This window comes from Balaenoptera musculus, chromosome 12 (assembly GCF_009873245.2).
Source record: "Balaenoptera musculus isolate JJ_BM4_2016_0621 chromosome 12, mBalMus1.pri.v3, whole genome shotgun sequence".
Taxonomy (NCBI): Eukaryota; Metazoa; Chordata; class Mammalia; order Artiodactyla; family Balaenopteridae; genus Balaenoptera; species Balaenoptera musculus.
In genome coordinates, this window is record NC_045796.1 from 45073106 (window position 1) to 45090947 (window position 17842).

Here is a 17842-nt window from a genome sequence, read left to right on the forward strand (position 1 = left end):
CTTTCTCTAGTTGCGGCGAGCAGGGGTTACTCTTCTTTGTGGTGTGTCGGCTTCTCTTGTTGCGGAGCATGGGCTCCAGGTGCGCAGGCTTCAGTAGTTGTGGCACATGGGCTTAATTGCTCCGCGGCATGTGGGATCTTCCCGAACCAGGGCTCGAACCTGTGTCCCCTGCATTGGCAGGTGGATTCTTAACCAATGCAGCACCAGGGAAGTCCCAGCCTTAATCACTTTTTAAACTGACTTTCTTTAGAGCATTTAACAGTCCCCCCGATTATCTTTTTATATGTTTTTATATTTATTGTCTCTCTCTGCACACCAGATAGTAAACTCCTAGTAGTCAGGGATTTGGCCTGCCTTATTCAAAGCTATATTCCCAGTACCTAGAACATACTAGGGATTTCAGAAATATTTCTTTACTGAAAAAATGTTTCCAAGATTGATGAGATTGAATGAAAGGGCTTATCTGTCTTACACATTGTAAGTATAACTCCAATATACCTTGTTTATCATTGGTTTACAATAATCATGAAGAGATGGTTTGCTAAGAAAAAGCAAAACTGATGAGATTATGGAAAATTTTTCATCAGTGGAGTCCTAGTTAGTGGAATTCCACTTCTAAAGAGGTTTCTAATGATAATGTTCTAGTTATTTTTAGAATGAAAATAAAATGCAACTTCCAATTTTCTTTTTCCCCTTAAGTAAATCCATTTGTAGCTTTGAGTTAAAATTGTTCTGTTCCAGGGTTTAGTCATGCATTGAAAAGTAACTGAAACTAATGGTATCAAAAAACATACCAATTTCCAGGAGGTAAATTATTGCTTTCTGAAAACCTAAAAGCTTTTCTTGTTTAAATATTTAAATTAAGGCAGTTATATTTTATTTTCCATGTGGAGTTTCCTGCCTTCCCTTTCTACACACTGGCTAATTTAGCCATTGAATCACATCTCATCTTATATAAAGACCCTGAAATTAAAAAATGTTTGGGATAAAGTCAGCAAATTTTAAACAGGAAAAAATAGATGCATGCTGTCAGACTTCAATAGGACGCCGATGGCAGAACACAGTACTTCACAGTGAGCTTCAAAGCCCCCCAAATACAGCTCAACTCACATTCCAGCCTTCCTCCCTCCCCCTTCTTCCCCCTGCCCATGCCACTCAACTTTGTCTATACTTGCCCATTTCTCATCCTCTCCTCTAACACCTTTCTGCTTCCTTCAAGTCCCAGCTCGTGTCCCCTCTTCTATAAAACTCTCTCCAACCCCCCCAGGCAATCACTAGGTCTTTTTCCTGTGCTCAGCACTCAGATTGTACTTGGTAAAACATGCCTAACATTCACCTTTTCAAATTGCAGTGTAATGTCCTCCATCCCACTGGATAATCTCTCGAGCAGGAACAGTGTCTTTATCCTGGAATCCTCCACACTTACACTTACTTACTGGGAAGTGCTCAATAAGTAGTTGGTATTCAATTCATTTCAGCATACTTCCAGGTTCTGAGAGGGTACATTCTGCATATATTATTTTATTCTGCATTGGTAGTTGTTAATAAAGATGGGGTGGGAGAAGATTGGGGGAGGGACTTGTTATGCTCCAGTCTCCTCTTTTCCTTATATTCTCCCTCTGGCCTCAAGATGGGGCCAGTGACTATTGAATAGACTCTGGGCTGAGGTTCTGACTTGCTCAACTACCTCTAACACCATGAGCAGGGTATTAGCTCTCAGGTTTTTTCACTGACATCTTACCTCCATTTACGAATACTTCTTCCATCTACTCTCAGTCCTCAAGGACTCTTGTACCCTACAGCTTTTCAAGTCCCCTATTTAGGGCTTTCCTATTCCTTAACACTTCTATTAATACATTTAGACCCCAAAGTTCAATCTAAGAAGGTTGGTTTACAGGTTATTTATGTTACTTAAACTAGTGTATAAATACAGGAGCCTTTATATTTTAAAAGGAATCGGTTACCTGCAATGAAATTCTAATAAGTAATTTTTAACTTGGAAGCTAGCTGTGTTTTTGCTAACTGCAGCATCTTGCTTCTAAGCCTTCCATATAAAATAACTTTTTATAAAAAATAGACATACTTATTAACTATCCACTAATTACTAACTTGCATATTGTGACAGTTAATTTTATGTGTCTTTTGACTGCACTGCTTGACTAAACGTTATTTCTGGGTGTTTCTGTGAAGGGTATTTCTGAATGAGATTAACATCTGAATCAATGAACTCAGTGAAATAGATTGCCCTCCCTAATGTGAGTGGGCCTCATCCAATCCATGGAGACCCTGAATAGAACAAAAGGTAGAGGAAGAAGGAATTCACTCTTTTTCCCGGGCCTCATGCTTGAGCTGGGACATCTCATATTCTCCAGCCCTTGGACTGGGATTTACACCATCCACTCCCCTGGTTCTCAGGCCTTTGGACTCAGACTGAATTACACAACTGGCTTTCCTGGGTCTCCAGCTTGCAGATGGCAGATTGTGGGACTTCTCAGCTTCCATAATCACGTAAGCCAATTCCCCCAAATAAACACGTCTATAGCTACCTCCTGATGTTTCTGTTTCTCTGGAGAACACTGACTAACACAGATATATTTTAAAAGATATACAGTACTTTAAATAAAAATTACTACCAAATAAATCACCAAGGTCACTTCTAGCTCATTGGTTAAAGCAACCAATGCTCCATAATACAGAGGTTCACCTCAGTGAATTAAGTTTCTGATTGAGTTCCAGTTGTTTTAAATTACTCTCTAGCCTATTATTGGCCTCATCTTCCAAATTTAAGCAAAAAAAAAAATCCTTCATTTACCTTGAACTCAATATCACATTTTGAGCAAGTGTTTTTGCTTCAGCCTTTAAATACCAATCCAAAAAATTATCATAGCAAATATGTTAGTTTATGGTGTTTTCTTCTTTTGAGTGAATACTAAACTCTGTATTTGATCATATAAAGTTAAATTATTTCATCATTTTATGAGAGGGTTTTCTTTAATGTTGTTTGAAAAATATTTTAAATTAAAAGTGCAAATGTTATTCTAATGTCACCACCCCTCATTAAAATTGTAGGAAGCAAGGAGTTAAAGACCACTTTTCCTTTTCTCATCGCCATTTCCCCGGAGACCACAACTGTTGGCAGCTGGGTACACATCCTTTCCAAATATTTTCCATGTTTATATAGATATATGGGCATCAACTTATATTATTTATTAAAATACAATTATGATATATTTATCTACAGTGTTTTTTGTATCTAATTTAACATGGATACTTTTCGAAGTCACTACTTTGGATCCATTTTATTCCTTTTAAAAGGTTATGTAATATTCAATTTTTGAACATGCCATAATTTATCCAACTTTTCTCCTACTGACTTTTAGTTGGTTTCCATTTTTGTGTGGAGGGGGGCTGATGCAATGGATTGAATGTTTGTGTCCCCCAAAATTCATATGTTTAAATCCTAACCCCTAAAGTGATGGTATTAGGAGGTGGGGCTTCTGGAAGGTAATTAGGTCATGAAGGTGGAGCTCTCACGAATAGTCTTAGTGCCCTTATAAAAGGGACTCCAGAGAGCTCTTGCCTTCTTTCCACCATATGAGGATACAATGAGAAGTCGGCAGTCTCCAAATGGGAAGAGGGCTCTCACCAAGCTTAACCATGCTAGTGCCCTGATCTCAGACTTTCAGCCCCTAGCACTATAAGAAATAAATTTCTGTTGTTTACAAGCCACCTAGCCTATAGTACTTTGTTATAGCAGCCTAAATGATTAAGACATCTGATCTATCCCTACTTTAGTAAGGATATATGATTAGGACTTCCTTTAATTCCACTTCTTAGAAACTTTCTTCCTTCAACCCAACATCTCCCTGAATCAATCACATGGTCTTTCTCCTTTTCTGAACTGCCAGTTATGAAAGAACTGGCCTCACATGCTAGCTATATTTCTTCATTTCTCATTCACTCCTCAACTCTGTAACCATCCTGCCCCTCCACTCTTCTCAAACTGTTCTCCCTAAAGACACCCATGCCCACACGGTTGCCCAGTTCAGGAACTTTTCTTCCCAGTCTTCATCTCACTCAACATGGCTGCATCCTCTTAACCCTGGTTTCCTGAAGTCCATTTCTCCCTTGCCTTCTGGGACAACACTCTCTTCTGGTTCGTCTCCTACCTCTAATAGCTATTTCTCAATTTTCCTCTGCTTGTTCCACCTCACCTGTCTCTCTCATGTCGGTGTTCCAGAGTTCTATTCTTGGCTCTCCTTTCCTCTCCTTCTACTTGTCTTTCTGGTGTTCTCGTCCTCTCTGATAGTGTCAGGAGAAGAGTGTGATCTACAGGTAGATCTACCTCATTAGTGTATGGGATCGAAGTTAGTAGAAGGCCAAAAGCCTCATTTTTAGCCTTGATAGCCTGAGGCAGAAGAGTCAGGAAAACATTGCAAAGTAGATCTTCAGCAGGAAGGGAAAGATAAGATAAATATATGTAATGAAGCATATTAAGCAATTGCAAATGTTGTACCTGGACCCTCTGAATTCTAAAAATTCCCAGCTCTTCACTCATGTGGAATTTGATCAAAAAGTGATAAAATTTTATATTCAGGAGTTGACATACACTAATGAGGTAGATCTACCTGTAGATCACACTCTTCTCCTGACCTACAAATGCCCAAACTTTTCTTCCCGTATCTCCAAAGGGCTACCTCAGATTGACAACAAAACTCTCCTTGTCTATAGCTGAACTCATGATTTCTCCCCTCTTGTCAAAATCTGACCCTCTGCCTATATTTCATAACTTACATTTCCACCCATCCCTGTGGTCCAAACTAAAACAAATCAATCTTCCTCAACTCCTTGCCCACCTTCATATCTAGTTTTTTTAATCAGTTCTTTTATTATTTCTCTGAAGTCATCTGTTCTGTTACTACCACATTTCTAAAGATATATTCATTAATCCTTGCCTGAATCATTTCAACATTTCACAACTGATCTCTCAGCCTTTAACCATACAACCTTCAAGCCGTTTTCTTGGCAATTAAGTTATTATCTGATATAATGTATGTTAGTTCCCTGTTTAAAGACCTCCAATATCCTCTAATATTCACAGGGTTTTAAAATGCATATATACACTATATGCATATAATAATGTATATTACACACACAAGTATATAAGAGGCTGTTAGTCATTAGACTCCATTTTATTGAACCGTCACCCCCACCCCCAACTAATTGCCCTCTCTTTCAGCCATTCCGCAAGCTGTCTGAGCTCCTACTTGAGTCCCAGGTCTTTGCTCAGGGTATTTCATCAGCCTGAAATTCTCTCTCTCTGTCTTCTTGTTATAATCCTATTTTTCTATTAGGACTCATCTCAAAACTGTCTCCTCTGTGAATTCTTACACAGCTCTCTTGTCAATTATAGGAACATAAACTTCCTGTTCTGTGAATCCACAGCCCTTGGCTCACACCACTCTTGCTGCATTTATCATCTGGTATTATAATTATCTATTTCTCTATCTTCTCCACAATGGCATAAATTCCTAATGAACAAAGTTCACGTCTTTCAGATCTTTGAATCCTATCACACAGTTCTGTGTCTTGCGTGTAGTAAACACCAACAAATATGTTTTGAGTTTACAGTTTAGAAAGACCAAATAGAGTGGTCAGGTCTCCAATCTATGCCTCCAATCTACTGTGCTCCAAAAGACAATGCAGACCAGAATGGTGACTAGAAAATTTAGCAAATTTAGATTGGGTGCTCTGTTTACTTTTTTGTATTAGTAACACAGTTCTAGGATCAGCATTTCATCAGCAATTTCACTGGGGATAAAACCAGAACACTTTCTCTCTTTGGGAGAGAAGAAAGTAGTTAAGATGATCCTGTTCGGTTTTTGCAATCAGGGAAATGTTTCCAATAATGAAAGGCTATATATGGGCAGATGAAATGCTAAGTGGGAAGGATGCAGATTACCACTCTTTTCTCAGGGTAAGTTAGAATTATTTTCAAACTGGACTTCATGCATTTCCTGATAACAAACCTTTACTTTCAAAATTTCCTCCTCAGTATAGTACAGTGAAAACTAATGAAATATTTACAGGCAGAGCTCTTTTTACCCTTGAGTTCATTCATTGCAAATGAACTCTTTGAACCCCATGTCTAAGAATCTGGAAATGCTGTTAAGTTACAAATATCAGCAGTAGCAGGCGGTACTGTTTCTTAAATCTGTCCCACATTTAATAAATGTTTCCACTGAGGGCACTTGTCTCCTAAAAGCCATATATTCTGTTTAGATTAATACATACAGTTTCCATGGTTGTTAAAGCTGGATTTCAGTGTGGAATCATTCAATCAATGCAGTCAACACTGCAGGATGATCCTCTGGGTGGTGGGCACTGAAAATATAAACCCTGGAAAAAGCAGTTATCAGGAAAGAGCCAATAGTCCTTGAGTTCCCTGGTTACTGTCAAAGATTTTAAAAAATCAGAAAAGCAACATGGCATAGCAGAAAGAGCTTGGAAGTCAGCCAAACTGGGTTTTTATCCACACTACATTACTTACTAGCTATATAAATTTAGGCAAGTCACTTGACGTCTCAGAGATTTCCTAATCTTTCCAATAAGGTGAAGTCTACCTATGTCATACAGGAAGATGAGATAATTTCTATTAATGATCAAATGAATGAATGATGGTCTCCTTCCAAATCAACCATTCACATTTTTAAGACAGATGTGCATAGAATGGATTGCTCACAGACTCAAGGAAGTTGTAATATAGTCTTAGAGCCAAAGAATTCACAAGGCAGAGTTCTCAGGTAACAGATGAAGTGTTATGAAAGAAAACCAAAGTATCAAGTTAGACACTATAATATGAACTTTTCATATTGAATTAATTTTTATGTGCAAAGTATAAATGACCTTGATGAAACTTGCTTTAAAACAAGAGGGCTGTTTTTCATCATGACAGTCTGGTTGTTCCAATAAGGTTCTTTGACCTTGGGACTGTACTTTAAAAAATTACTGATATTTTTGTAACTTATATATGAGCTCTGGAGTTTTAATTAACAGCCACAGCACAAATTCATGGGAACAATGTTTAAAGAGTTTATCTAGAAAAGGCAAAGAAATATTTTCCCTTGTATGAAATTTCTTAACCTTAGGAGTTTGAGATGCTTTCAAATATAAAAATCATGTTTATTCAATGGCTTTACTGTCAATTTTCGGTATTGTACCAAACAAATCTCTATGATTCATAGTAAAAATTTTTAAATCTACATAACTATTTCCATTAATTGTTTTTTTCATTTTATTAAAATGTTTTTCATCTTACTAAAAACACAGTAGAAGTTCATTACCAAGAACACATTTTATGGGTTATTTAAATGACTAATGTAATTACGCAAATTTTTCAACTAACTCTTTCTGAACTTGATTCATTTAGCTTCAGTCCTTTCTCTGAAGGGTAATGGCTCACTTTGGTAAATTATTTTAAATCTGTAAGTTTTATAGTGAAGGATGTGGGTTGCATAATACTTGGATTATCTTTTTGATATTAAGTGAGCCAGTAGATAAGTACTTCCAGTGAGAATACTTACTCCCAATATAAACACACACAATTTTTGCTAAAAAGTTAGCTGAAAGCATGAATTTTAATAAATAATTTTTTTCTAAGAACTTTATAAAGCATAAGCCTCTCTCTGTGGTATGGCATTTTAATTCTAGCAAGCCTTTTTTCTACCACCTGAAGGTGCTATATGTCTAGTACAGCATTGTCCAATATAACTTTCTGCCACAATGAAATGTTACACACTGTCCAATACAGTAGCCACTAGCCAGATGTTGCTACTGAGAACCTGAAACGTGGTGTGACTGATTATATGAATTTTTAATTTTAATTAATTTAAATTTAAATAGCTACATGTGGCTACTGACCATTATATTGGACAGTGCAGGTCTAGAATGTATGTTGAAATAACTGGAGCAGTGGACAAGTATGCTTTCTATGTCCTAATGCCCCATCTCCTTCTCAAGCCCCTCAGCTCTTACCCATAGCAGGATACAAGTCAACTGTCGTTTCTTCCATGAAGCTTTCACTGACTACTTTAATCCACATGGATGTCTTTCTCCTCTGAACTCCTAAACACTTATCTGTTTCATAATGGAATTTAGTACCCAGTTATTATACCATGGACAATAGTTTAATGTATGTAAGTTTTAGCATAAAAACAATACAAATAATAGTACCAGCTTCTATTCATTGAAAGCTTATAATGTTAAATATTTTACAGTATCTTATTTCATCTTTTTAATAGGCCTCTAAAGCATGTATTATAATCTCTATTTTATCTAGGAGGAAACTGTGACTAAGAAAGATGAAGTTACTAGTCCAGGTCAAACAGCTAGTTAGTGGCAGAGCTGGAACTTGAAACCGGGTCCATGACTTCTGTAATACAGGGTAGGGGCCTTGTCAGAGTAGGCAGGGTCATATGAGATACTTTGGCCTGATTGGGAAGCCATTATAATGGGAAGCCATTATAACAAATCTAAGCCTGTGTGAGAAAACTAATTTGTAACGATTACAGCTTAGAGGGAATAAAGCATTATGATTCAATTTCAATTACAAGAGTATTTCATTTATAGTGAGAGACCATTCCAAAGTTCTTCCATCATAGACTAGATATACCACTTTCTTAGAGACGAGTTGCTCCCTCTAGTGAAAAGCGATGGGAATACCGTACCCCCAAGTATTCAAAAGAGAAAATCTCTGTAGAAGCGGCACCTTCCTAAGGGGTCTCTTGGAAATTTGTGGAGGTGAGTTTTAGATATTACAAAGAATGGAGGTTGTTATTGGCTTTCATTAGGTGGGCCAGGGATGCTAGATATCACGCAGGAAGTCCTCATCAACAAGACACTAGTCTATTTCTGGGAGGGAAAACCCACTTATATTTATCTATCTGAGCCTGGAATTTAACATCATTTTACATATAAAAACAAAATATGTTTGCACTGTTTTACTATGCAATGAATTTTCCAGGAAGGAAACTACGGCATTTCATCTGACAAAACACTGTCAGTTGTAAAACATAATATTACTTAAATATCACCAAGAATGAGAGGAAGACAGAGAAAAGGGAAGAAAAACATTGCCAATTAAGCTATGACACAATGCATTCTTATACATAATTTTGTCTCTATTTAAAGGGCTCCTTTAGACATATTTAGACACAAGTCAAACACACCTGGACACATATAAAAGAAAAAAAAAGCAAAATAAATTAAGGTATTTCTAAAACTTCTTTATATTCAGAAAATTTTTGACTCAGAGTTGTCAACATCCATGTTTTTCAAAACAAAATTATTCTCTTGCTATCGAGTATTTTGATGATGCTGTATTTCTTAAAACAGTGCTCAACTCGTGTCCAGGTTTTCTTCAAAGCCACTGACACCAATTTCATATGTTTTGATGTTGGCACTTTTTGAGCCTTCCAAAGATATTGATGGAAAGTTTTCAGACAACAACTAGCAGTTATAACCATTCTTCACATGGTCTTCAAAGAGTCCGTCTGGACATGAAATCGGTAACAGTAACCCAGTTAGCATATGTTCAGGCAATGACAGTAACAATGATCATTACTGACACCTGGCTGACAGTGCTTATAAAACACACCCTGATTTCAGAGATGTGAAAACATATTTCTTACAATGGAAGAACTACAGAGCTGGGCAAGCAAGGGGAACTTTTCCAGAACTTAACCAAGATTTAGTCACCATTTCAGAAAATCTCATCACCAAGAATAACGCTACTGATGATATCTGAGCCACCAGGAAAACCTACCTGTATCAGTCACCATCCATGGTGATTAGAGCAACAGGTGTAACTTTCTAACTACTTTGTCATTTCTTATAGCTTAGGCATGTTAATGCCTTTACATGTTGAAACAGATACTATTATAAATTACTTTTATTTCTCTTTTATATCAGGTCATCATTATATTGATGTTTTTCTATTTATATGTGTAGGTGGATTACATTATCCATGAATTTCAAGAAAGTAATGACTATTAGAAAATATCTGTTATAAAAAGGTGACATTGGGTCTGATAGGGTTTAGAAAATACTGAATTTAGGTATCATGAATAACTGCTTTCCCTCTAAACAGAAATCAAATTCTTGGGCACTTACCTAACAAATATGAATATGCTTGTGGATAAGGAAATGGGGGAGGAGGCATAAAATTGCATATTAATTTAACACTAAGAGAGGACAGTTTTATGCTCTAATTTTAAGAAGTGACTTCGCATTTTGTTCAGAGAGCATGATCTCTTGAGTCAAACTACCCGGATTTAATTCATGGGTCTATCATTTTGTAGGTAATTTTGAGTGACTCAGTCTCTGCCTCATTTCCCTAGTGGGTAAAATGAAGGTCATAACAGCATTACCTCACAGGGTTCTTATGAGAACTAAATGATACAATGGGATGGTATTTACAACAGTGACTGCTACATCAGAAGCAGTAAATATGTGAAAGCTTCATTAATTACAAGCATAAAATATATCATTCTGCAAAACAAAGATGTCTGAACTTCTGCTAAAATCATTACCATCTGAGAAATCTTTCCTGAAGAATCAATGATTCCTTGATATATGGAGAATAATTTCATAGTTTTGTGAATGTTTTCTCACAGAATCGTATTAGAATATATTAGATTCCTTGGGGTAGTGGGGTTTATTGCCAACTGCCCCACAACTGTTCTGTAGTGTACAAATACATCTTAGATTCCAAAGTGCAAGAAGGTAATATATGAAATATAACCAAAATATATTCCATCATCAAGTAAAATGTAAAGCAGTATAGACACACTGTTAGTTTTTGTAAGATCATCAAGGTTTTAATTTATTCAAATCAACAAATATCCTTAAGAATCTACCAAAATCTCAGCTCCATGCTATGTTGAGTAAATACAAAGGAAGAAGCAACTGGGCTCCTATCTCATGGGATGATGCTGGGATGCTGGGATGATGAGACTGACATGTATGAAACAACCAGGGTCACTAAGAGGAAGAGTATAATTACATCTAAATTGCATGGCACAGCTCATAAGAGTTGCAGGAATTCAGAGGAGGAGTGGTAGAGTGGTAAGGGAACTCTACCTTAGGGGTAGAGTTAGGGAGAGGGAGGCAAAATGTAGTGTATGACCTTGGTTAAGGCAGTTAACCTCTCAGCATTATTGTTTCCTCTTCTATAACGTTTGACAATTTAATGCATGTAAAATGCCTAGCACGATCTAAGGCAAGAAAGGTTTGTGGTGAGGTCTTAAAGAATGGGTAGTATCTGCCCAAACAGAGTGTGTTTCAGATAGCAGGATAACCTGCATCATATAAAAGAGACACATATCCCTTTCAAGGTTTTAGGTTAAAAAAGGAAGAACTCACAAGGAATAGCCCTACTATAATAAGTACAATCTTCTGTGGCAAATAGCAACCACATTTTTTTTCCCTGCATGGCGAAGTAACTCCTTTAGCATATGAGACTTGGTGCAGGTTGAAATCCCAGACAGTTCCTTCTGACAAGCAGACTCTTTCTTTAAAAAAAGAAATGGCATAGAACACACATATCTGCTTTTCCTTCTAAATCCTTGCTTCTAGCTGCCCCTTCTCTTATTCAAAAGTGAGCACTTACTCCAAAGTGATCATAACCTTGGCCCTCCATCTTCTATGATAAAGAGATACAATCACAATCACTTCTCTACTGTGATTTTCAGATAATTAAAATTAGAAGAAATTTAAGTTTGTCCTCATTTCTGATTCATTCAACCAAATAGTCCATATCATGGCCTTTTTCAAATGTACTGACAATAAGCGAAGGAAGGGTTCCCCCAAAGTGTCTCAATACTCTTGAGGGAAATTACACTCACCACAGTCCTGATTACATTTACATGCACCATCTATCACTGGAGTCTTTCCTAACATTATCAGTTAGAGTACTAATTAATTATACTTTCGGACATCATAATGGTGACTTGGACAAATAAAGCCACATCTTCTAGTACTGGTCAAAGCCTGATACTGTCTTCCGCTCAAAAATAGAAGGCATGTTAGTAATAAAAGCTTCCACTTTAGGCCAAATTAAATTATTCTAGTTCCAAGATAGAGGATGATTTCATAGTAATGAGGAAGAAGTGGGCCTTGTAGAAAATTCCATTATTCATTCTTATCTATACAAAAGTAATTTCAGCCATGCATTACAGGCTCATATCCATTTCTTGCAGACAGAAATGAAGTAAGGCTTGGAATCGTTACCTTGGCTTGTTCAGAAATGAGAGAAGAATTGGAAATACAGTGCTGGTGGTTTGAGGCTTTGCTATGTAAACTCACCCAAATATGTCAGTCCTTTCAGTGTTTGTTTGTCATACAGTGTGACCACACAAATATACATTATTTGTAAAACAAAACTGTTTTCCCTGTGGTTTTTCTATGCTTTCTGAGGCTTTGATGCATATGTCCAAATTCATTCTGACTAGGATTTCATTACTGAAGACAGTAGAGCAGTCCTCTGGTTTGCTGGTGGCTGACAGGGAGGAGAGCAGGGTGACAACCCATGTGCCCCTTACTTCTGCAAGCACCAAGCCGCAGGCAGAAGAAATCGTATTCTGTGCATCTGTTCCTTTGTTTAACATTCTAATAATCTATGCAACACTGTGGAAGGCAGTGTACCAGGCACTAGGTAAACAGTACTAAACAAAACCATGACCCTGTCCTGGAGTTCACAGTCTTCTCAAACATATTTTATGGTAGGTTTTGGGTTTAACTTTGCCTTTCTGTGTACGTATTGCCTAAGTATATTTCTGGACTTGATAGCCAAAAAGAGACTCAAGATACAATACATCGTAGCTGTTGGGCAGGACCTCAGGGGAAGCAATGGTGAGGTTGAAGGGGATGCTGCCAGGAAAAACTTGAGCCACACACAGACGCAACCAAACCTCAACCCAAGGAGTGTTCATTTCATACTGTTGTAACAAATTACGACAAACTTAACAGCTTAAAACTACACAAATTAATTATCTTACCGTTTTGGAGGTTAGATGAACTCAAGGTGCTGGTGCAGTTGCATTCCTTTGGAGGCTCTATGGGAAAATCTATTTCCTTCCTTTCCAGCTTCTAGAGGTTACCTTTATACCTTGGATCTTCGTTCCTTCCTCCATCTTCAAATCTTTTTTCTTCTCTCTTTCTCACCTCTGCTCTGGTCATCACATCTCACACTGACACTCCTGCCTCCTTCTTATCATCATAATTACACAGGGTCCATCCACCCGAATAATCCAGGACAATCTTTCAATCTCCGGCTCCTTAACCGAATCAAATCTGCAAAGTCCCTCTTGTCACGTAAGATAACATACAGGTTCTGAAGGTTAGGACGTGGACATCTTGGCGGGCCATTATTCAGTCTACTATACAAGGCAAAGCAAATAGAAAAAAAAAAGTTTGCCTCTTTCACACCTTGAGGCAACTAACTGAAAGCTGGCATTATGCAGTTTCTTTTCTACTTAAGACCATCTTGGTTACCCGTTTTAACTGGCTTTTCTTCATAAAAATGGCAGTGGGTGGCCCCTCCACCGGTATTTCTCTGAGGCCTCCTAACTCTCTAACACCAGTTTTCCTCACAAGTCAACAAACTAAAACAACCAGAGACACTGACATCCCTCTTAAAGTTAGCTCTATGAGCTAATTACCATGAATAGATACTTCACCAAAGCCAACCTTTCCTACCTCCTTGCAGAACTAAACTCGTTAATAGATTAATAGTTTACGGGGCTGGAAATAGCTTTTCTATTTCCTGCAGTGAGGGGCCATGGAGCAAGATTTAGCAAATCGATCCTGACTTAATTCCTGCAGACATTACGCAGGACAAGCTCTTCTTTGATGCAGATTATAAAGGTAAGACTAGCAAGGAACAATATGCATCAATTTCGTGGTGAAAAGTCGCTCAGTAGCTTTTTCTCCCAGTGATGTCAGAGGCCAGAATATTTTCATTTCACTTCTACTTGAGAAAAGGGAAACAGTTTGCTATTCAACTTAGTTTAAAAATAAAGAGAAGATTTTTGCTCCTGGCCATTATGGAATAACAGGGAGTAGATTTACCTTCCTGCCTAGAAAATTCCAAACACCAGAAAAACATGTTTTCAGACGACAGCAGGCAGTGTAGTACTGGGATCCCTACAAGCTGGAGGTACTCTCCAGATGCATCGCAGGGAGGGTCCTCACTGCTTCAGCCTCTGAGTGCGAGCCACATTTATTTACGTAAGTCAAACTATCAGTCCACCCGATTAAATTCATAGGAATAAAACTAAGAGAACACACCCGGACCACAGGGTACCAGGTAAGCCAGGCCAGGACTTGCCAATTCTCGCGTCAGGGTGAGATCTACAGCCGTGACGTCACCCTCACGGAGACGCTCGCGAGACTAGGGAGTGGGTGGCGAGAGCGGCGGGTTTTCGGTGAGAGCGGCGGTTATTCCCCGAGCGCGGCTTCTGCGAGGAAAAACAGACGGTAGCCTGACGTTTGTCTGGCTGCTGCCGACATGAGCGGCCCGGATGGGGTCGAGAGGACGCCTCTCCCTGAAACCCACAGTCTCACCGTTCCCGACCGTGCCCCCGGAGACCCGGATTCTCCCAGGTGCCTGAAGCTCCGTGAGGAAACTGAGGCGTCACAGGTGATGGCGGAGACGGGTGAGGGGAGCTTCGAAGCCGTTGCGCTCCCACCGTCCCAGCTTCCAGAGGAGCGGGGCGCCCCCCGCGCTGCTCCCGCAGGTCCGGTCTGTGCCGGTAAGCCCCATATCGGAGGCGGTGGGGATGGCGGTTACGTAGCGCCCGAAGCGGGGCAAGAGCAGGCTCCGCCTCCCAGGGAGAGCCTGGAAACGGCGTCTGTATCCCTGGCGACGGACGGCAGCCGGGGAAATGGCGGCCGGCGGGGAGAGCCGCGGGGCTCGGGTGGGGAGAAGGCCCTAGAAACCTGTGGCGCGGAGAGGTTCGGATCTGACCTGATGGCGGAGGCGAAGGCTGAGGAAGTGAAGACTGAAGAGGGCCCCCTCTTCTCAGTCACAGTGGATGAGGAGGTGGCGGAGAAGGAAGGAGTGAAGGAGGAGGAGGGAGTGGAGCAGGAGATGGAGATGGAGGAGAAGCCAGTAGGTGAAGAAATAGAAATGGTGGAGAATAGAGTGGTGGAGGAGGCAGGGCACCGGCCCCTGCGGATGGATCTCCGCATGAACCCTCTGGAGGCCATCCAGCTGGAGCTGGACACTGTGAATGCTCAGGCTGACCGGGCCTTTCAGCAACTAGAACATAAGTTCGGACGGATGCGTCGACACTACCTGGAGCGGAGGAACTACATCATTCAGAATATCCCGGGCTTCTGGGTCACTGCCTTTCGGAACCACCCCCAGTTGTCCCCCATGATTAGGGGCCAAGATGCAGAGATGTTAAGATACATAACCAATTTGGAGGTGAAGGAGCTCAGGCACCCTCGAACAGGCTGCAAGTTCAAGTTCTTCTTTCGAAGAAACCCCTATTTCCGAAACAAGCTGATTGTCAAGGAATATGAGGTCAGAGCCTCTGGCCGAGTGGTGTCTCTTTCCACTCCAATCATATGGCGCCGGGGCCGTGAACCCCAGTCCTTCATTCGCAGGAACCAAGAGGTCGTTTGCAATTTCTTCACCTGGTTTTCAGACCACAGCCTTCCAGAGTCTGACAGGATTGCTGAGATTATCAAAGAGGACCTGTGGCCAAATCCACTGCAATACTACCTGCTGCGTGAGGGAGTCCATAGAGCCAGACGTCGCCCAATAAGGGAGCCAGTGGAGATCCCCAGGCCCTTTGGGTTCCAGTCTGGTTAAACTTTGCCTTTGGGAATGTTCCTGCATAAAGTCCCTTTCCGCCTCTTGCTGGACCTGTGCTTGGGCAACAGAAATGGGTATGCCATCTACTTTCCCCCCCCACCTTTCTGACATTTCTGCAGCCTTTTTCCCCTGGACATTCAGTTCTCTCAGCCTCAAGATTGAGACCATCATGACCACACCCCTCCACTTCCACATGTGCATTAATATCACATGCTGCATGGCCATGATTCACACCACTCCTAAGCCAAGTTTGTGATGATGTAAATTGCACTGCCTTTATCTGCACTACTTGGACCCCGTTTGTTCCCAGGGTCTCCGGTCTGCCTCTTATGCCTGGAATTCTAGATTTGTCTAGGAGCCCATTCTACACACTTTGCTCTGCAGTACAGGCATATAGCCTGTGGACAGTTGCGGGCCTTTAATGATATCAAGGGAGAACAGCAGTGGACCACTTGGCCTGTATGATTTATGTGACTCCATTGCTCTTCTTGCGCCTCTGGTCGCCACCTGTCGCTGTCTGCTACTGGCTGTGCCCTTGGCTGCTACCTACTGGATGAACATCTTCTAGACCATTGTCAGCCCCACTCTGGTTTCTGGTAAACAATCTCCAGGTTTCCTTCCAGCACACAAAAGACCTTCCATTCTTCTCCCCAAAAGACCTCTCCTCTACTCCTCACCCCCACCCCCCCTTTCCTCCACTCCCATCATCCAGAACCCTATTACTTGTCAGGCAAGTGGTTGAGGTGACAAGGTAGACTTGTCCTGTTGGCAGGATGGTCTAAGGCTGGTGTCCATTCAAAGTACCAGGCTTTCTCAGCCTCAACTAGTGAATTCAGCCAAAACCTAGGTACCTCTTTGTGCCTCCTTTTCTCATCGGGAGCGTGATTAAGTGCCAGGGTGGCAGTACACTTTCTCCAGTGTCTCTCTCCTGGCTCTTGAAAGAAGTGATAGCTCATAAACATCTGCAGAATCAGGTCTTTTAGTTTTAATTTGGCTCTCCATTATTTCCAGGGACAGGTTGTCTTGTGTAATAGACTACCAGAGCTCTTATTTCCCTCTGCTTTCTTCCCTATCCTCCACCCACTTTAGCAACATCTAGAGGGTTTAAAGGGAGACAGATTTATTAGATTAAATGAAAGGCAATACCTAGGCCCTAATGGATGGAAGAACTAAAGATATTGTGATGGGTGCCCAAAGCATGGGAAACTAAACAGAAGACCACAGGCAAAAATGAGCCAGGTAAAAATTGGGCCTAAAATGAAGGCTGAGCGCCTTCAAGGAAGGTTCTTTCTCTGTCAGTGGTGATGAGAGAAGTTCTTTTTCTCAGGATAAACATGGGAGAATTGAAGGGGGTTGGAATGTTAAATATGTTGTCTAGAGAAGAGATCTTTAAAGAAATGCAACGCAACTTTGAGTGCTTTCTTTCATTTTCATTTGACTGACTTTATGAGGAGGATTAATACTGTGTCTTTTATTTCACTAGTATTTAGTAAATCCTGTTATGTTATTTCTGCTTACTGGGAAAATTGAGCTGTACAGGCTTTATTTTGCTTTCAGTTGGGAACATTTGGAACAGTCTTATTTTCCTGTATGATATAGAGACTTAAATGAATATCTGTAGTGGATTTCAACTTGTTTCTGTTAAAACCGTATCCTTAGAAATATAATTTGAATAACTTGTTCTTGTCATATTATTAAGACTTTGGAAATTGTTGTCTTCATGGAAAAATAACTTACTAAAAATGTGTGGCTTAATTGTCTTGATTATTTGCCCAGTTAACAACTTAGTAATTGATGTGTCTCTTTTCCTAAGTAGCATAAATACTTGTGAGGTTGCTCTGTCACATTGAAAGTATACCATTGATATATTTGTCTTTCCTTATATGCATGATGGTAAAATAAAAGCATGTTACTCTGCTAGATTTCTTATTTCTCACCCTGCGCATAAAAACACGTGAAGAA

General features: G+C 40.0%; 1 protein-coding gene and 1 long non-coding RNA gene across 2 annotated transcripts in view; one reads left to right on the top strand and one right to left on the bottom strand.

The window, feature by feature from the left end:
* LOC118905507 overlaps window positions 1-13429 on the bottom strand; it is a 33619-nt gene extending 20190 nt beyond the window's left edge. Inside the window, exon 1 of the long non-coding RNA XR_005022238.1 lies at window positions 13056-13429. This is a non-coding gene — a long non-coding RNA (uncharacterized LOC118905507). The remainder of the gene's footprint in view (window positions 1-13055) is intronic.
* Window positions 13430-14445: 1016 nt separating this feature from the next.
* TSPYL1 (TSPY like 1) lies at window positions 14446-17798 on the top strand. Its single transcript, XM_036872222.1, has one exon. The coding sequence runs from the start codon at window positions 14567-14569 to the stop codon at window positions 15875-15877; it is 1311 nt and encodes a 436-aa protein (XP_036728117.1). The 5' UTR covers window positions 14446-14566; the 3' UTR covers window positions 15878-17798.
* The last annotated feature ends 44 nt before the right edge of the window (window positions 17799-17842 follow it).

What these genes read in the sequence shown, in the direction of transcription:
- TSPYL1 (XM_036872222.1), top strand. Translation starts at nt 14,567, where the DNA reads ATGAGCGGCCCGGATGGGGTCGAGAGGACGCCTCTCCCTGAAACCCAC.